Source organism: Equus przewalskii, chromosome 3 (genome assembly GCF_037783145.1).
Source record: "Equus przewalskii isolate Varuska chromosome 3, EquPr2, whole genome shotgun sequence".
Lineage (NCBI taxonomy): Eukaryota > Metazoa > Chordata > Mammalia > Perissodactyla > Equidae > Equus > Equus przewalskii.
The window spans coordinates 30224219-30245311 of NC_091833.1; the positions used below are offsets into that span (position 1 = coordinate 30224219).

At 41.4% G+C, this 21093-nt stretch overlaps 1 protein-coding gene across 1 annotated transcript in view; it reads left to right on the forward strand.

Moving 5' to 3' along the window:
* Positions 1-21093, forward strand: part of CDH13 (cadherin 13) — a 1002245-nt gene that overhangs the window by 226162 nt on the left and 754990 nt on the right. Inside the window, exon 2 of the mRNA XM_070613929.1 lies at positions 2492-2603. Coding sequence (XP_070470030.1) covers positions 2492-2603 — 112 coding nt within the window. The remainder of the gene's footprint in view (positions 1-2491; positions 2604-21093) is intronic.

Sequence of the window (21093 nt, forward strand, 5' to 3'; positions counted from 1 at the left end):
AATTGCAGGCACAGGGTGCCTGGAGGCAACCTTTGACCATTTGCTGTTTAACTGAATTAGCGTTGGCCAGTTATAGATTTTCTGCTTGCAAAATTGCCAGCAAATTATTCTGAGTCGCGAATCTGCATTCTGTGTGTGTAACACTTGGGATGTCAGCATTATGACTGCCTCAGAAGCGATCTAACCAGAGCCTGCTCTCAAGACAAGGGAAAGTTTTACAAGTGGGACTGCTCCTACACGGGACGAGAGCATCCTTCCCCCTTTGATTTTAGAAAGATCATGTCAGTCAGGGTGACGACTCTCCCATTTCAATTTCTTTGATGTTTCTCAGGCCAGCCACACTGTGAACCTCTGAAGATTGATTCTTGCTCTCATCCCTTGAGGTTCAGTGCATTTCAGAGGGCTGGTATTTAGAGAGAAGCCCTGGTTCCACAGCTTCCAACTTTCTGTACACACCTTTGAGTATACTGGTGGGGATGATAATGAATTTTCTTCAACAGCGTGTGTCCAGTAGTTAAGAGTTTGCATTCTGATATCAAAGTTTGGTTTCCCAAGAAGCAGGCACCGCGTCAAGGATTTGAGTGCAAGTAGTTTTCTCTGGAGGGTGGTGTCAGAAAAATACCAACAGGGAAGGAGGAAATAAGCCAAGGAAGAGAAGACAGCTAATGGAAAGTGAGTTAGCAAGCCAGAGACCACTGTGGGCAGCTAAAGCTCAAGTTCAACTGGAAACTGGGAGAGAGAACATTTAGCCCCAAGATATCTCACCTGAGGGGGGAGGGGCTGGGGTGTTTGGGCACTAATTTTCATCAGTTGTGGTCAAGGGCTGCTCCTGGGGATGTGAATTTCCAAACTCCCCCTGCTGGCACCATGCTCAGATAAAGCAGCCTTCCATGGTTTCAGAGAAATAACTCAAGCAAAAAATTGTGAAGTCCTGCCCCAAGATGTGGAAGGCCTGGGGGGGTGTGAGTGGAGCTCTGACAGGGTGCCAAATCACAGGACGCTTAAACCTGCATTCAAATCCTGGCTCCACTCATCCCAACGGTATGACCTTGGGCAAGCATGTTGGCTTCTCTAGAATGTCAAGTCCCTTGTCTACAGAATGTATCTTATAATATGCTAAATACATCACAGGGCTGTTGTGGAGATTAAAGGAGATGATGCACGTAACAAACTTAGCATGGTGCTTGCCATACAGTAAAGGCCGAAAAAGATTAGCAGTCATATTTTTCATATCATGGAGCATCTTCTCTGTGCCAGGATATGTGGTGGGTGCTTGGTATAAAAGGTGGGGAAAAAGATGTAATCCTTATCTTCACAAGGCTTAGAGTCTTTGCCTGCTAAACCTATGACTATTTCTTACCTTACTAAATGACCCTTTGTCCAGGAGTGTCCTTACGTACTTTTACGTTCCAAAACATATAACCTAAATTTTTGACTCCCAAGCCCCAAGGATTTGCAAAGACAAAGCTGAGCCTTTGGAAGAATTATAAATTTTAAATTTTCTTTTTTTTTTTTTTTTAAAGATTGGCACCTAGGCTAACAACTGTTGCCAATCTTCCTTCTTTTTGTTTTTTTTTTCTGCTTTATTTCCCAACCCCCCCCCCCCCGGTACATGGTTGTATATCTTAGTTGCAGGTCCTTCTAGCTGTGGGATATGGAACACCGCCTCAACGTGGCCTGACGAGCAGTGCCATGTCCATGCCCAGGATCCGAACCCTGGGCCACCACAGTGGAGCACGTGAACTTAACCACTCGCCCACGGAGCCGGCCCCTATAAATTTTAAATTTTCTAGTAGCCAGACTTACAAAAGTCAAAAGAAAGTGGTGAAATTAATGTTATTAACCTATCTATTTAGTCCAATCTGTAAAATACTATCATTTCAACATGTAATCCATATAAAAATTATTAGATGTTGTACTTTATTTTTCTTTTTTGCTATTTAATCTTCAAAATCCAACATGCATATTATACTGACAATTTCAGCCCAGCTACATTTCAAGTGCTCAGTGGCCATGTGTGGCTCATGACCACCATATTGGGCTGAGAAGGTGTAGTGGCTCTAGGTTCCTTTTAGACGTAACTTCCAATGGAATAGTTCTATTTTCCTCCTCTTTGTAGATGACAATGCCCCTTTGCGTCTATGAAAGTGAAGTTGCTTTTAGCTCAGGCATCATATGAAACTGACAGTTTCTGTAATGAAATTTCACACGTGAAAATCTTGGTGCGATTCTTAGCAGGTGTAAAAATCTGACGAAGTTATTTCTTTCACTGCGACTTAGTGGAAACTGCAGCAGCTGTTCCCATTTGCACGTTTTCCAAATCTCATTGCCAAAACGAATTGTTGGCAGCCGCAGAAGTATCAACTTACCTCTTCATTTGGGAAATGAAATAAAAATCTCAGCTCATTTCTAAAAGTCACAGATTTGGTAAAAGTTAGCAGGACAAACACACAAGCCGCTGTTAAAATATTGATGGCTTTGGTTTTCTCAGGTGCTGATGCTAACATCTGCAGAAGGTCTGGACTGCACGCCTGGATTTCAGCAGAAAGTGTTCTACATCGATCAGCCAGCTGAATTCATCAAGGACCAGGCAATTCTAAACCGTAAGCAGCGTCACTTGACGATGTTTTTGGCCTATTCTCATATTTGAATTCACCAATGTCTAAGAATGTGTCCCTGGACGTGGTATTTCTTAAATATTTTCTGATCATTTTTCTTATGTCACTGCTGGACCCAGGGTGGAAGGTCTTGAATTAGATTCTTGTCAGCTTAGAGGTGAATAGAGTGGTGTGTATCTCTTTTTAGTTATTTTATCATCAGTGAGCATTTTCCGACTGCTCCCAGAAAAAGAGACCACCAGCCTCCGACGTGAGTGCAAAGTACTGTTTGCAAAGGACGTGAAACTGTCCTCTGAGCAGATCCCTGAGAACAAAACCATTGCCTTCCTCTGGATTACTGTTTTACCTGGATTTCTCATGCGTAGGATTAGACCAAAATAATGGTGAGAGCAGGATGTTGGCTTCTCGTTATTTTTAGGCACAGGAACTCAAAACTCTTTTTCTTAAGGCTAATAAGATGGTCTTCAGAAAGACTGAAAATCTCTACTGGCTATTCTTTGGGTTAAACTCAAATACCCAAATTCCAACTGATTTCCTTAAAATAAACTCCCCTCAGATCTGTGCTTATAATTTCTTCCTATTTTTAATGCCAACATTATATTTTTTTAATTTTTATTAGGGCAAAGTGTGCATTGGTAAATTCATAACAAGCATAGTTTTAGCACAATAGAATTTAAAATTGATGGTAGACAAACACCATTTAATTCTAGGCTCTTGAGCACCATTCTGTAACATTTGGGAATGAAAGATATGAAAACAGTGGTTTAATTTGGTCAGATGCTCTAAGGTCCCTTTATGGAAGACAATTGTACATTTGCCCTAATGGTCTCACGTTTGCCTTCCAGGCTTACCACATTCCTTTACTCCTGTGCTATGTGACTGGCATGTTTAAATAAAAGGGGAAAAAAGCCCAGCCTACTTGATTGGATTGTGCTGTGGGGCTGGAACACATTTTAAGAGTTGAAAGGGACATGATAATGAAGATGAAATGTTGAGCATCATGGGAGCTCTCCAAGGTGAAGCCCATGCACATCTTGATGCAATTATGCCAATGAAATCATTTCAATAATTAGAGTCTGTAATGACAAGGTGCAGGACTGGCACAATAAGTGAATTCCAATATGTGATTTCATGTTAATTTGATCCCTGACTGTGACTCCTGGGTCAGGCTATCAGGAACCCTCATTTGTCTTTTGGTTCTTCTGTTATCAGAATCAATATATTCCAAACGGAACTTGGTTGAAGAGAACCATTTTTCTGGCTCTCCTCTCTTCTCTTTTCTCATTTTTTTTTCCAAGCGATTATCTCAAATGGCATCTATATTAACATGTGTGGAAATGTGAAGCCACCCTGAGTATGGAAATTAATAGAGTTGGTATGCAAAGCAGGCCCATAAATGTGATTGCTTCTGTAATCTTCACAACACCAAACAGCTTTTAATTCACCGCTGAGAAGCTGGAAACAATCATACTTTGGGGGATCTTTTTAATTTAAACTAGACCATACTGTACATTCCAATATCACAGTTTTGTGTTTGTCTGTGTGTTTTTTTAATCCCCTAAGTAATTAACTGGGTTATGGTTGTTGGTTCTGTGTAAGCTAGTAAATGCAAATGCAACTGGGTTGACTATCAAGGATAGCACCTTCAGGAAAATCCAGTGATATGGGAATTGAGGATATTTAAAATTTTCTATGTGAATTTGTGTGTGAATTGATGGATCAGCAAAATCTGACTAGCCCTCTCTCAGTGAAATTGTAGGTCCATGTATATTACTAAGGTGAAAAAATGCAAAGAGCAGATCTGATTAGGTACTTGTGAGTTCATCTCAAAGAAACGAACATTGGTTGTTATGGTTGTTATGAGATTAGACCCTGTGAGTATGGTTAATTGTGCCTAAATGAGGAAAGTTTTTATGGACTTAAGAATGCCTGTTGAATATTGTTTGGGAAAATCTGGATTTCCAGAAGGAGTAGCAATGTATTGCTCTATTCCACTTGCAAGAAGAAATATAAAGCCTGATATATTGAATAGACTTTTCCCCCTAACCAACTAACATTTTAAGTCTCTCTCTCTCTCTCTTGCCCTCTCTCCTCCCTCCCGCTCTCTCCCTGTCTCCTCTCTCATTCTCAGTTTCCTTCTTGCATTTCCTTATGGTTCAACACAAGACCCTTCTACGTCTAAAAAATGTGGTTAACCAAGAAACCAACGAGCAGTGGATGCTGTCAGAATGGAGACCATATTGAGATAAGGCTAACATCTGGATGAAAACTAAAAGGAATCAAACAGAACCAGAAAGTTTAAAAATGCTTAGATATTTGAGATCACATACCAAGATCCAGGAAATGGTTAGGGATATTTTAGTGACATATAAATGTAAGCTGATGTTCTAGGTAATGACAAAGGCTGGTAACCAGGTTAGTAATATTATCTTGGGCTCCACTTGTGGCATTTTCACTTTCCATTTTTCCTTTGTCTTTGCAATATTCAAGAGTTTTGGTTTCCAATCATTGTGAATTTTGACTTGCAGAAGGTATAAACACAGCGAAATCAATCAGTTGATGTCTACGCTTTTCACCATTCTATAAAGTTCTCTGAAAGTGTTGTCTCTTTGCCTGAAAGACATAGTATATCTGCTCATACCTCAAACTTATACTCAACCAATTCTGTGTTCAGCTTTTAGCACGTTACAGGCAATGTTTATTCCATCCATGGCTTCCTGCTCTCTTTGTTCAGACAGTAATATTTCCTTTTATCCTTTTTCATCTCGCTCCTCGATTCTCAATGACTTATCTGCTTCTGCTTTTAACTGTTACTAATGGTCACCTCCACTTCTTTTATTTCCCTAATATTTTATTCACTGTTCACTCCAATACATCTTTTCCTCAGTTGTTCTAAAGCCTTTTATTTTCTTCACATCCAAATAACTCTTTATTCTACTCTGCTTTCCACTAACTAGACTTGCTTTTGTCTTTTTTTTTTTTTATTAATGTTATGATAGATTACAACCTTGTGAGATTTCAGTTGTACATTTTTGTTAGTCATGTTGTGGGTACACCACTTCCCCCTCCGTACCCTCCCCCCACCCCTCCTTTTCCCTGGTAACCACCGATCAGATCTCCTTCTCAATATACTAATTTCCACCTATGAGTGGAGTCATATAGAGTTCGTCTTTCTCTGACTGACTTATTTCGCTTAACATAATGCCCTTGAGGTCCATCCACGTTGTTGTGAATGGGCCAATTTCGTCTTTTTTTATGGCTGAGTAGTATTCCATTGTGTATATATACCACATCTTCTTTATCCAATCATCAGTTTCTGGGCATGTAGGCTGGTTCCACGTCTTGGCTATTGTAAATAATGCTGCGATGAACATAGGGGTGCAACGGACTCTTGAGATATCTGTTATCAGGTTCTTAGGATAGATACCCAGTAATGGGATGGCTGGGTCATAGGGTATTTCTATTTTTAACTTTTTGAGAAATCTCCATACTGTTTTCCATAGTGGCTGTACCAGTTTGCATTCCCACCAACAGTGTATGAGGGTTCCTCTTTCTCCACAACCTCTCCAACATTTGTCGTTCTTGGTTTTGGATGTTTTTGCCAATCTAACGGGGGTAAGGTGATATCTTAGTGTAGTTTTGATTTGCATTTCCCTGATGATTAGCGATGATGAACATCTTTTCATGTGTCTATTGGCCATATTCATATCTTCTTTTGAGAAATGTCTGTTCATGTCCTCTGCCCATTTTTTGATCGGGTTGTTTGTTTTTTTGTTGTTAAGCAGTGTGAGTTCTTTGTATATTATGGAGATTAACCCTTTGTCGGATAAGTGGCTTGTAAATATTTTTTCCCAATTAGTGAGCTGTTTTTTTGTTTCAATCCTGTTTTCCCTTGCCTTGAAGGAGCTCTTTAGTCTGATGAAGTCCCATTTGTTTATTCTTTCTATTGTTTCCCTCAACTGAGGAGTTACAGTGTCCGAAAAGATTCTTTTGAAACTGATGTCAAAGAGTGTACTGCCTATATTCTCTTCCAAAAGACTTATTGTCTCAGGCCTAATCTTTAGGTCTTTGATCCATTTTGAGTTTATTTTGGTGTGTGGTGAAAAAGAATGGTCAATTTTCAATCTTTTGCATGTGGCTGTCCAGTTTTCCCAGCACCATTTGTTGAAGAGACTTTCTTTTCTCCATTGTAGGCCCTCTGCTCCTTTGTCAAAGATTAGCTGTCCATAGATGTGTGGTTTTATCTCTGGGCTTTCAATTCTGTTCCATTGATCTGTGGACCTGTTTTTGTACCAGTACCATGCTGTTTTGATCACTGTAGCTTTGTAGTATGTTTTGAAATCGGGGATTGTGATTCCGCCGGCTTTGTTTTTCTTGCTCAGGATTGCTTTAGCAATTCGCGGTCTTTTGTTCCCCCATATGAATTTTAGGATTGTTTGTTCAATTTCTGTGAAGAATGTTCTTGGGATTCTGATTGGGATAGCATTGAATCTGTATATTGCTTTAGGTAGTATGGACATTTTAACTATGTTTATTCTTCCAATCCATGTGCAAGGAATGTTTTTCCATCTCTTTATGTCATCGCCTATTTCTTTCAAGAAAGTCTTGTAGTTTTCATTGTATAGATCCTTCACTTCCTTGGTTAAGTTTATCCCAAGGTATTTTATTCTTTTCGTTGCAATTGTGAATGGGATAGAGTTCTTGAGTTCTTTTTCTGTTAGTTTATTGTTAGTGTATAGAAATGCTACTGATTTATGCACGTTAATTTTATACCCTGCTACTTTGCTGTAGTTGTTGATTATTTCTAATAGTTTTTCTGTGGATTCTTTGGGGTTTTCTATGTATAAGATCATGTCGTCTGCAAACAATGAGAGTTTTACTTCTTCGTTACCTATTTGGATTCCTTTTATTTCTTTTTCCTGCTGAATTGCTCTGGCCAGCACCTCCAGTACTATGTTGAATAGGAGTGGTGAAAGTGGGCACCCTTGTCTTGTTCCTGTCCTCAGAGGGATGGCTTTCAGCTTTTGTCCATTGGACTTGCTTTTGTCTTTAAAAGGCCATTTTTCAACAAGCTTCTAGGATCAAAACATGATATCCCACTATTTCTTCTAATGTAACCAGGGGGCCTCTTTCATTGTGTCTTTCACAGTGTGAGGCGAAACCCCTGACTCATGATAACTTGGCAAACTTTCAGTCTAGAAAGGTGAGCTGGGAAAATGTGGTTATTCCCATTTTTGATGAAAAGTACAAGAAGAAAGGGGGAGAGAGCTTAGAATGCAGAAACTCAGAAAGGAGACATCCATTCAAGGTCTTTGGACTTAGGGAGGAATCTGTGAGGGGTTTGTGGCAGGGGATCCTTAGAGGCCTCCAACACCCAGAATTCTTTAAATTGATCGGTGTGGTTGCTTCTCCTGCAACATGAAAATCATGTGACTCTAGTAGCCGCCATCTTGGTTCCACAAGATTGGATAGTCACTCTGGTTACAGCCTCCAAGTGGACACCCAGGCTCCAGAAAAATAACTGGCCTAGAAAACTGACTAACCACCCAACTGACATGGAAAAAGACCAAGAGATAAGCCGCCAACTATATTGTATTCTGCAAAATTACACTACAGAATATTCCGCTCTGCCCCCATCAGCTCAGACAGACCTTCCTGGCATTATGGAGGGATCTGTGATCATCGAGTTTGCTAGGGAAAACCATACTCATGACCTTCCAGCCCCTGTTAGTGGGAGACATCTCCAACTTCCAGTGTCCAAAAAGGACACCCCATTGGCCACTGAACCACCATCAGGTCAGCACTTTTCTTCTCCCCTTGTTCATCCTTCATGGATTACTCCTCTTGGACTACATATACACAAACACAAAGACACACAGATACACAGACAGAAAGTGCCACACCTGAATTCACCTAAAATACAATCTGTTTAATTACACTTTTAATAAAAATCTGCATTAGTCAGAATAGGCTTAGTATCAAACAACCCCAGTGACTTAAGACGATAAAAGTTTATTTCCCATTCAGGTCATGTGGATGCAAGTTGGGCTGCTCTCCTGGGTAGCTGTCCTCCAAGCGGCTGCCCTCCAGACAGGAACTTGAGGACCTAGGCTACTTCCAACTTGGTCCTTCTACCTTGTGCCTTCTAGTTACTCTTATGTCACCAAGCTGGCAGCTGGGGGGACAAGAAATACTGTGGGGAAGGCACCCCAGATGCTTAGCCACCTTAGCTCAAGAGGGATATGGATCATTTCTGCTCACATTCTATTAGCCAGACTTAGCCATAACCAACCTAACTGCAAGAGAGGTTGGGAAATGTGGAGAAACCAAGGCATATTGGTGTATGCTCCCAGTCTCTACGCAGATCCTCACAAAACAATGTGACCCAAGTCCAGAAGAGACTCCTAAAAGAGGCAGAAATTGACCACAAAGGAAGCAGATGTGTCAGAGTTACTTGGGTCTACGTGGGAGAGAGGAGAAAGTTGGTCCTTCAAGCAGGAGAGCAAGGTCATGTACGTGTGATTACTTCCTGCTTTTCTAATCAGAGGATGCTTCCCACTGAGCAGAGTCGCTTCTTACCTGCTCCCTCCTAGAAACACTCAGGGGAAGGACATCACCTTCTGATGGTTCTAATAAGGATGGGTTCCAGTTGCATCCTCCTGATGATTATAATATTGCAGTTAAGATCACATAGTTTTGAACTCACATTGCCTAGGGTTCAAACATGTGACAGAGTCACATATTAAGTGCATGACCATGAGTGAGTTGTTTGAATCCTCTGAGCTTGAATTATCTCATCTCTCTAAGAAGGATAGTGGCAGTCCTTACTTCTAATGTTGATGCAGTGGTTGATGGAAAAATGCTAACAACATTGTTGTGAATAAATGGAAACTGCTATTATTATTACTATCTACTGCTATTGTTGCTGCTATTATTATTTTGCTATTCATAGACCTTAAACAGGTTCAGTTTCCTTACAATGGCCCCCTAAACCTAGCATTTTAGATGACAAATCATGGACATTAAAAATTTGAAGAGATGAAGAAACATCTAAAGCAGTGATTCTAGGATTTGAACTTCATGGACAAGTAGAATTAGAAAAAAAAATCTTAGGTTGATGCGAGTGTATTTTTAAACATTTTCCTAAGTCTGAATATGAACAAATAAAAAAAGCAAGCAAATGAATGGGATAGAGGGAGAATGCTATCATTACTTTGGCCAGGATTCTCTTTTAAAAGGTGATTTGGCACCACAAAAACAAACAGAACAGGAATAAGGACTAATTGCAGAAGAGAAGGCAGTCCTTTCATTTGAGTAAATCTGGCTTTGTAAAAAATGCACCAAATGTTCTTATTTACTTCATTTTGGTGGGAAATCACTTATCTAAAGCATTAGGTTGGTGTTACCCTTTTTACTCTTGACTTTTCTGGTCTTCTTCTGGAATTTCAATGTTTATTTTTCTGGTGAGGCAGAGATAACTCTTAAGTGATTTCCTCGTGAAGGGCTGTGTGCCCATGCCAACAGAAAGAGGAGAGAGAGAATTTCTAGAAAATGTAGCAAGTGTGCGTACATTAGGAACAGATGTTGGAATTTTTAGAAGACACCACCAGTGCTGACCAATGCAGCATCTGTGGCCTTCATAGCTGACATTTACTGTGTACTCTCTAAGCGTGGAGGACCCCCTTAAACCTTATAACAGCTCTTGGGGTGAAAAAATGCTCTCATGCCCATTTTACAGGTGAGGATACTAAGGCTGGGGTAGGTGAAGCAATTTATACAAAGTTGTATCACTCATAACTGCCGGCATCAAGATTTGAATCCAGAATTCCAGTGTCCTGGCTCTTATCCAGAGTTCTCTGGTCTAGTGTCTTGAAGATTTGTTGATGTTGGTGATGACATATCAAGAAAATTTGCCACTTAATTTTCCCATCTACTTTCAGCAACCTGGATAAAGAGAGAACTTCAATTGCATTATATTTTTTCTGTTCATAGCCAAGTTCAATCTTCCATCTGTAATATAAAAAAATATAGAAAAAGTACCTATTTTTCCTTGTTTCGGATGGATCCAGTGCCACATTGTCCGTGACCCTGCAGTCCTGGCTTTCCACCCTCCCATGAGTTCCTTTCACCAAGACACTGCTTAGTCATGCCACCTTGACGCTGACCTCAGTGAGCGGCCAGGTCATCCATGGAGAGCATTAGTCACATTTGTACTTAACATACATGAATCATGACTTTTGAAGGTGTTTTTAATTGACCATAAATCAAACAGGAAACTTGAAAAATGAAGGCAATTAATGAAAAAGCAATGTGAGAGGTGTATTGCATCCTAACGCAGGAAATACGTCGCCGGTGAATTAAATGTCAAAACAGAGGCCCTGTTGACCCTGCTGAAAAGATTTCATTTGGCTAGTAATAAATGGATGAATTTCCAACCTAGCACGTGGAGAAATGCCCATTTCCTGAGTTGAAGCTGACTTAGGATCTTGTCTGTGTATATTCTCCATGCTTGAGAACTTCCTAAGTTCTTTTGTTTCTGTTTTCGGTTTTGGTGATTAAAAAGAAAAAACAGTGATAATTTCCTTTCCATGTTCTGGTTGTCATGTGTACTGCTAACTTGTATTACTCTTAGCTTGGGAGATTGATTAACTGATTAGTGAAATTACTTAGCATCACCTGTTACTGCAGCCTGGCTAGATCTGAATAAGGTTGGAGTTTCAAGTGGTGTGTTTGCTTTAAGCTGTTATATGCCAAGGAAAATTACCCCGGTGTCACTTAACTCTCTCCATTGTTATGAAAGTGATTATACCTTGGGTCAGAATATGGACTCCTATTTATAGCAAGGAGAGTTTTTCCTATATTTAAATAGAGTCCTGATAGAAATGTAATATTTTTACAGCTTTGCCCTTCCCCCCACCAACATATTTGTAACAACGTAGTAATCAGTCAATTAATATTTATTAGCATCCTCATAAATGTGTTATACTAACTACCTCATTTCATAAAGGTGGAATGATTAATAAAATAACTGCAGAATAAAAAGAGCACTTATATAGGGATCCTTCCATCGGACCTGGGTCCTAAGTTGTGCTTTGAAGACTGGGGCACAGGAAGTGACAGAGTGAGAAAGCCTTCGGAGAGGGCAATGGGGATGTAGGCGGACCTTTCTTGGCATAAATTTCCTTATCAGCAGAGTGGAAGAAATAAATAGACCAGAGGAATCACACTGTCAGCCCTTGGGCTAAATTTGCCCTACAGATATGTCCTGTGTGGCGGCTAATTGTGGGCGTCTGTGAAGTGTTTAATGAGAGGAATTTGTCATCGACACTGAGAACTGCACTTTTAAAAATTTATAACTTTGGGGCAGTGTTGGACCTCTTGAATATAGACCCCAGAGGCAGGCTGCCTGAGTTCAAATCCAAGGTCAACTCATGATCAGCTGAGTAACTTGGGTGAGTTAAGGGAAAAATAAGAAGTCACTGTGCCTCAGTTTCCTCATTTGGAAAATGGACATTACAATGGCAGCAACCTCCATAGGTCGTTCTGAGGATTAAATGTTAATCTATGTAAAGGGCTCTGAATAGTGGGTCGTCCAGAGTAAGCACTAAAATATTAGCTGCAAGAAGTAGGATAGCAACAATAGTAGGTGAGGCCTTCCCTGGGGCCCTCCAGTCCCACTGTCTTCCTGTCATCCAGGCGGCTTCCTCATTTATTCTGCCTGCCCCTTAGAGGCATCTAAATTTGCCACCCTGAAGTTGCCATTGCTCCTAAGACTGGTGTGTGGATCAAATGATATGCCACAAAAGACCAAATACAGGTGCTGTATTTATCAAACCATTGCTATTGTTGACAGTGGCTGTTATTCGTGGTCAAAGAAGCAGAGGACAATGCTGAGAGATGGAAGGGTATGGGCTGGCATGAGACTTTAAAATCTGTTTCTAATGTTTTGAATTGTCAATACAGCTAGTATGTGAAAAGAGGTGGGGGGGCATGTGATCAGACAGTGTGCTGGCTTTCTGGAAGTGCAGAATAGGAGATAGACGAGAGATGTGAGCGGGGAAGTTTCGGTCTTGCTTGGAGCCATTTCAGAAGTTCTGAGATGGACATGGTTGGGAGGCATATCAGAGGAGAGATGGGCAGGGGAGAAGGCAGCATGACCGAGGAGCACCCATATATGAAACAAGCGTGAGGGCAGAGCCCCAGAGAACTCCAAGGAACTAGAGTGGGGATGGCATCTGGAAGAGAAGTTTTCTAAAAGAGATGCAGAATCACTGGAGTCTATCCAGCTCGAACACTGACCCGTATGACCCTTTTCCTCTCTGGACCTCTGTTTCCTTATTTGTATAATGAGGGTATATTAGTCAGGGCTATTTTGGTTGTAATGCAAAGTAACCCAAATCCAACTGGCTTTAGCAAAAATATATAGAATTACCAGCTTTTATGATTGAAAATTTGGAGATTTGAGTTGACTTCTAAAGTCAACATCTGGATCTAGATGCTCTAATGATGTCATCAGTGTCACCCTTCCTTTCTCAGCTGTGCTTTCTATACTGTTGGTACCCCTCACTCTCAGAGGGGTTCCCCCCAGGATGGCCACCAGCAGCTCCAGCCTTCTATTCTTCCAGCTTAATAACTCAGAGCATCTCTCTTCCAAGTGTTCCAGCAAACATCTCATGGCTAACTCTCTTGGTCCTGCTTGGGTAATATGCCTATCCCTGAACCAATCATGGTGTCCAAGATTTATTATCCCTATTGGCCAGGCCTGTGGAAATGGAGATGCTGTTCCCTGAAGGAAAGGAGTGATGCTGGGCTAGCGAAAACAAGAGAGTCCACCATGAGTGTGTTTAACTCTATTGCCAAGGCACCTTTCAGTACTAACTGTCTATGACTGCAGGCTGTGCTCCATACATGAGAATTTTTAGAACCCAGCACACATGTAAATGGAAACATCTCTTAGGTGGCAGGGGATGAGGACAGCCATCATGCCAGGTTTCTCACTGGTGATGCTGGTGAGCAGATTGCCTAATTAAGACTGTCAAATTCTAAGTGCTGCCATATGGCCTCACTCTTCAACCTGTTGAGTGTCTTCACTCACACGGTTCTGGAACTGGTATACATCTCTTTTGTTTCTATTTTTCTTTAAGAGATTAAGAATACAGGAACATACAGATGTTACAGGAGCAACTCGAATTTAAGATATTAGAACCACATGAATTGGGCTGCTTGATGAGTAAGGCATCAAAACGTAAATTGAGAAAGGTCAAGCACGGCTTTAGATAGTTTGAGAAGGCCCCAGATCTTATTATCCTATAACAGATCAAATCCATACACATTCTAATAATTGTGGTGCCCTCTGTCTGTCCTTTCCATCTTAATTTTCAGGGAAATTTTTGTTGGTTTGAAAGCAAAAGGGCAAGAGGTAGGAATACTTGCCCATCAAAAAAGCCCCAAGCACTTTTTGTATTTAACCAAATTCACAGTCTCCTTCTGGAGGTAGAAATAGGAGATGGGCAAGGAAATGACATGCACTGAATCTCTATCATTCATTTAGTCAATTATTTAAGAAACACAGAATGGTCACCTTCTTTATGCCAGATCCTGTGCTAGGTACAAGGATCCAGCTTTGAACTGCATCAAAAAGATGCCTCCTGTGTTGGATCTTTCATCCTACTGGAGAGAGAGACAGACAGGCACACACACAATAGAAATAAACACCTAAGAAAACAGGAAAATGGTGCATGAAAAGCTGAGGCTAAGTACTCTGAGGAATTAGGACAAGGTCAGATGATAGAGCTTTCTGGATGGCTGCTGTAGAAGGAATGGCCAACAAAACCTTTCTCTGAGAAGCCGAGACCTGAACTAGGAGAAGGAATCAGCCAGGAGAAGATTGGATTGGTAAACATTAGGCAGAGGGACCAGGTAATGTAAAAGCCCTAAGGTGAAGACAGGTTTTCCAGTTTGAGATTCTCTGATCCAGGAAATCGGCTACTATTTTATCCATTTAATCCAATCAAATGCCCAGTAAGATACAATTATAAATCTCATTTTATAGATGGGGGCGTAAAGCTTGATTAAAGGGTCCAAGGTCTCAAAAGCAGTGCCAGTGGTGGAAAATGCGCTCTGACTTTGTGACTCCAAAGTGTATGTACTCTCTGTATGAAATGCTATATCCGGTGTCCTCCCACAGTGAGGCGCTTGTGTTCTTCCCTTTGAGAACAGACTGGGGTGTCCCTGTGAGCTTCACAGAGCATCGCTGTGGGCTCCTGAGTTGGACTGCTTGCCTCCATTACTTGCAATGGCTGGTATTTCCAGTCATTCACCCTTTCAGCCCCTCAGTTTCCTCATCTGTAAAATGGAGGTAATATTTTGAGGGTCAATCAAGATAACACCTGCGAAAGTGTTAGGATAGCGCCTGCCACACAGATGCAAGATCTATATAAAGGTTGGTTGATTTTATCGTTTGAAAGAATAAAGCCAGGGAAGGGAATGTCTGCAGGACAATGCTATTGGAATGGGCAGTGCTGGTATCTGACACAGGTGGCAGAGGATTTTCAATAAAGCTTGGCTCCTCTGAAATAGAACACACGTTTTCCCTCCTTCTTCCAGGTCTCCCTTTTAGGCATTTTCATGTTCCAGGGGCACGTGTCCTGCCTACCCCCCATAAACACACATTGCTCCCTCATGTTTGGTCTCAATGTTAAGAGGATGCTCCCTGAAAAGCATTTGAGAAGTAATTCTTCCCAACCCTAGATCTCAGTGTATTTCAGAATTTAGGAAGCTAATAAAGTGCCTATGCTTACATTATACACCTACACCGGGGGGTCTGGGGCAGCACCCTGGAATAAAGCCCGTATTTCTGCAGTAAAACACATGAGTATTTACCCTACATAGGATAAATAAGGACCAAAAATACCATCACGTGAGTTCAGGTAGGTTTTGTTGCCAAATGAGTTATGAAAACACTTTTGGGATGCTAAGCCTCTTGGATTTCAGAATTGCAGACTACACTCCTTAGGAGAACCTCTTGAAAAGTTACAGACCTCAATCCTGCTAAAACATTCAGTTGGCCTCTTCTCATCCCAGCTGCTTCTGGGGGCAGCAGAGTGTGGTGGTGGCCCAGCCTCCGGGTTCCAGCCATCCCCTACAACCCTGCTCCTACTTGTGAGCGACTTGGTAAATGATGTCTTGGCAGGCCACCCCTGAAAAGGGGCCAACCACTGCACCAGGCTATTTCATTCCCATTTGAAGCCAAAACTGTTGTCAGCCATCCAGGTTCCTCTTAACTGTGCATGTCAGCTGATTCCAGAGACCTCCCAGAGGACCTATTTTTAGCTAAAACTGGTTTTAATTTTCATATGTATACATTAAATTCCATGGGGGCAGGACGGGATTCCAAATAAGGAAACATTGACTCTGAATAACATGAAAGAAATAATTAGTGCTTGAAAAACAGTTCAAAATATGAGTCAAAACCTCCAAGGAATATGGTTAGCACTGCATTTTTCAGTGGAAGGAAGTTTGTGGAAGTGAAAACAGAAAGCAAGTGTGAGTGGGGATAAATCAGGCTAGGAAGGAGATTCAGGATCCAATTCTAGGCACTGAGGGAGGGGATCCACCAGGAAAAGGGAGGACTGAAATTAGGGGGCAATTGGAATTGTCAGGTGGATGCCCCTGTGCATGTGGCCTGGCGGTCACTCCCAATGTCCAAAGAGGCATGGGGAGCCTGGGCTAGCACCAGGCCTTTGTCCATGCTCAAGAGGGATCAAAGAGCAACAACTCTTGGGTAAATGCACAGAGTCTTGTGCACGGCAGCTCTGATTAAGCTTCCAAGTGTTTCGTTTATTTTGGAGCAAGGGTCAAGGAGTTCTAGAGTGAGTAAAGCCTAAGACAAAGACGTACATTCATTTTTTTTCTCTTATGTCCAAAGCTTCCTGCTTTGCTTTTGGGATAGCCCGATTCAGACTTTTTGCTCTCATCATGCACATTGTTGATAAAGGACATTTTTGTGATGAGTCTTGCCTATTTGTGTACCTAAGGAAAGGTTGGATTGTTCTCTGCTATAAACTACTTTGTCAGCTACAATTACAATTTAGTGACTTTATCAGTTCTCTCAAACCCTGATCAACTCAAGACTTTAAAGAAAGGGATTTAGTGAAAAAAAAAAATGGTGCAGCGCACAGGTTCATCCAAACACCCGAATGACAAGGCCTCGGAAAGGACAGAAACTAGAAGTGCCAAGAATTTCAGCAATGGGAACTCGAAAGAGAATTAGGACAGTGCTTTTCAAACTTTGTATAGTGAAAGGCTGGTTTTTGTGGCACTGCATCACACACTTATCCTTTTGTAAAAAAAAAGACTGTCAAAATATAATTTTCAATAAGTTAAGCATGACTCATGTAGAAATATAAAGTGAATACAGGTCCAAACTCATCAATTAGAAAGCAAACCATTAAGATGACTCAAAGAACATTTGAACCGCTAGATATTTGTAGGCGATTTAATAATAAACATTAGAATGAATTTGCCAGCTTACATGCAAAGCTGGTTAATGTCCAACAAGGCAGCAGCTGTGACCTTTGGGGTTATCTTTTTCTGCTGAATATTACTCACATCTCTATTATACAGAAATTTACCAATTAAAATCTTAGTGAATGTTAATTTAGTAAATGTTAATGAAATTTAGTGAATATTAATGAAACCTTCACTAAACCTGCGACTTTCAATGAGTAGTAAACAATGAAGTGAGCAAATTACATTTTCCCAGATAGTTAAATAATCCTTCAATGGACCTGATAAGTAATACCTGTATATGACATTGAAAGAACATCTCCTCCCTTACCCATAGTTTTGTGATATTTTCAAGTTTTAAACAATTTTTCTTAAGAATATAATAAAATTTTTGCTATAAAAATGAAAATAAAAAACAAAGGCATGCAAAATGTAAGCCTTAATAAACTACAATACAATAGGCATGATATTGATAGGCATAAAATTCAATAGGCATAATCTATCAGATTGGTTTCAGTCACTGCACTTATCTTGTCATGGGCCCTTTGCAAGAGTTTGGACACGGTCTGTGGGCCACACTTTCAGTATTTGGATACATTATAGGAGCAGCTGAGCTCCACTTACCTTCAACTTTGGGGTATCTTCATTCAAACTCTTGGAAGAGAAGCTGATTGACTAGGCATTGGGTCAAGAGTCCCCTCTGTGACCAGGGGGACAAGTCCAATCACTGGAAGCCCATTCCCTGAAGAAAAGGCTCCAAGCAAACAAACATCAGAGGCCTTCATACAGTTGCTGGGTTCTGAAAGCTGTGGCCCAAACAAGCTGCGGACCTGGGCAGTGCTGAGTCCTGACCACAGGGCAAGGGTCTCTGTGAACCACTGTGTTCAAACGTTGTTTAGGCTCCCACATTCAGGTTTTCGGTCATGGGGCCAAATAGCTTATAGTATGACTTCCCAAAATATCACCAGACAACTCATGTTAATAAAGCAAGGGTTCATTTATTAGAAAGCTTACTTCCATGAGGAACACCACCTTGCCAGAATCTTAGCAATATTTCAGAAGGTGGAAGCCAGAACAGACATTTACAGGGTTTGAGAGCAGGTCCAGGAACTTGTGATTTAAGGTAGAAAACTCGCGTCAGGTAAAGTTCATGACATGCTGATTTAGGATTGGCAGGCATTGCAAGGTTTTTAGATAAGTCTCACAAGTAAGTTATATTTTGATAAATGAGCTGTTTGTCCTGGTAACCGACTGTTCTCGCAGGTAAGTTGATCTTCATGAATTCCTGAAACAAACAGTGAAGTTTTTACTGGTTTAGTCTTATCTTTCCCCCATCTATTTTTTTTTCTCATTGAGGTAACATTGGTTTGTAACATTATATAGATTTCTTGTGCACATCATTATTTTTTGACTTCTGTATACATTTTTTAGAAACTTTGGTAACCTCAGCATGCTTATGCAAGCTACCTTTCTACTCTCCCCTGGGGCCTAGGGAGGACATAAGCCTCTGAGACTCAAACCTTGCCCTTCTTCTTGGGAACAGGAGAAAGTGGGAGTATTTTTCTTTTTTATTCTTTCTCATTCTGCTGAGCCCATACGAAAAAGAAAATAGAGTAAAATGCTTGGAAATCTACACACCTTTAAAATATAAAGCTCTGTAGCATAATGGCTGTGGACTTTCCGAGTAAAGCCAGACTTTCTGCCACCCAGGGAACCTTCCTGTCTTGTCTCTGTCCAGCAGAGTTCCTGTCTGCTTCACCCAGGTTGAAAAGGTCTCAGGATGTGTGGGAGGACCTCCTCCATGAAATCTTGAGTTATCTCTACCTAAGGCTTACAGTAAAATATTTGCAAGTTAGAAAGCCCTTTTCTCTCTCAGTAAAGCCTGGCTCTCGAGACTTTTGTTTCACTAAAGTCTTTAGGCTGAATATTGTATCTTTCACTCTCTTTGCTTTCCTGATCCCACATCCTAATCCTCCCTAAGGCAACAGATGCCTCTGGCAAAAGAGGGGAGTGGTCAATCAGGAGAATCTGAAAAGAAAGGCACACAGGTAAATTTCAATAAAGTAGTCTCTTTTACTTGATGCCCAGACCCAGGCTGACAACAAGGCAGGAAGCCAGTCCATAACCACCCGGGAGCTGAGAGCAGAGATTGCTTCTGGATGCCCTCCTGTGGACTGGGGCTTCTGACAGCATGCCTGTCTTGGTCAGAATGTTCACAGGGACTAGGTAGGTTGAGTGGAGCTAGAGGCGTCAATGCTGGCCACTGGCAAGGGCTCAGAGAGACACAGGGAATTTACAAACCTCTAGGAAGTTTATTGGTGAATTGAGCACAAAAATCCAGGGATTTTTGTCTTTACCACCGCAAAGCACCAGGACTCCATCTTCAGCCTTTATGCCCTTCTAGGTGTCACCTGAGTGTCTAGGATTGAGGCATTTAAGAGTAGGTGAGGTCTGATTTTACTGAGCATTTTTAAAAAAGGCAGCAAACAAGATTTGCAGCATTACAAGAGCTGCCTAATTTCTCTGAGACCACAAAAGCCTTTCTGTTTTCTCAAGTCCCTCTATTTGCTGACACAGTCACCTCCCACTCCATAACTATGACACCAGCTACATCCATAGACTTCCGGTATGTTCCTCCTCCTCCTCGTCAGCTCCCACCAGCTCCGTACCATTCCAGGGAGAATAGCAAGCACTGCCTGGAGCTTAGCAGGCCTGGCAGGTGCTTCCTACCATCCCAGCTCTGGTCCTCACGGTATCTGTGGCAGGCGAATGCTCAGGCTCTGGGAGCTGAACTCTTGGATTTAAATGCCAGCTCTAACCCTTGCTAGGTCTGTTACCTGGGGGAAGTTACCTAGCTTCTCTGAGTTTCTTCTAAAAGGCAAGCCTGCAATGAGATGCTAAAGGGAAATATGAGGTTAACACACAACCTCTGCTCGGTCAATGGTACTTATTTATATCAACTAATGTAACTTGACAATGGGCTTCCAAACTTCACTTTGAGCTCTGGGAGTAAATGGTATATGCTCATAATACACATGGGTTTTGTTCAGCCCCTTCTTATCATGGCGCATATTTTCCACTTTGCAATGGGAGTCGTTCACTTCTCCTGTGCAGCATCCTCTTTCTCCTCTGACCCACACGATTACCCCATAAACTGGCTCTCGGCACGGGTACCTGGCTGAGGGGTCTGAATGTTTTTAGTTTATTATTAAAATGTTGGCTGTTACATTTACATAGTACCTGGCTGGGATGATTGCTTTATGTATCGACAGCACTAAAGCGGATATGGAACGTTTTGCCTGCCAAGGGCCACCATCCCGTTCAGCCCGAGCATATATAAAAGTGATTTGAATGGGAGCATTTGCTCTGTTATTTGGGTGATGGACTTAGGAAAATGGAAAGTAGCAAATTGCTTTGTTTCTGGACCTTGGCCAGGTCCATCCTGGTTATGGATAACACTTGTTTGGTTGTTTGAAGAAAGCCAGCTGCTATTCACATTGCCTAAATCAGTGGCCAACGGTGCCTATTAGCAAGCGTGTCATGCTCACTGTAGTGAAAAGCATCTTATAATTATAAATTAATAACTTTTCTATTATATATCAGTATGATGCTATATTTTACAAGTTGACCAATGCTTTAGTCCTAATATTGAGATTAAGGTCAACTCCACCTTTATGATACCCTTCAGAAGATTTAGATACGACTCCTGGCCTCGAGTGAGGGAGTTCACACTCAGAACCTCAGTTTCTACATCTGTAAAACAGGTTGAATACTTTCCAATTCTGGGTGCTGTGAAACTTCAATGAGAACAAGTCTGTGGGAGCATTTTGAAAGCCTCTACTCCTTACTTTCTGATGTCTGGTGCCTACTCAGGACAGATTTCGCTCGTGTGTTTATGTTGACTCTTTTAAATGGAATGTGGGCTCACCCGTACTATTTCCAGCATCTGTTTCCGGTGTTGTTGTTT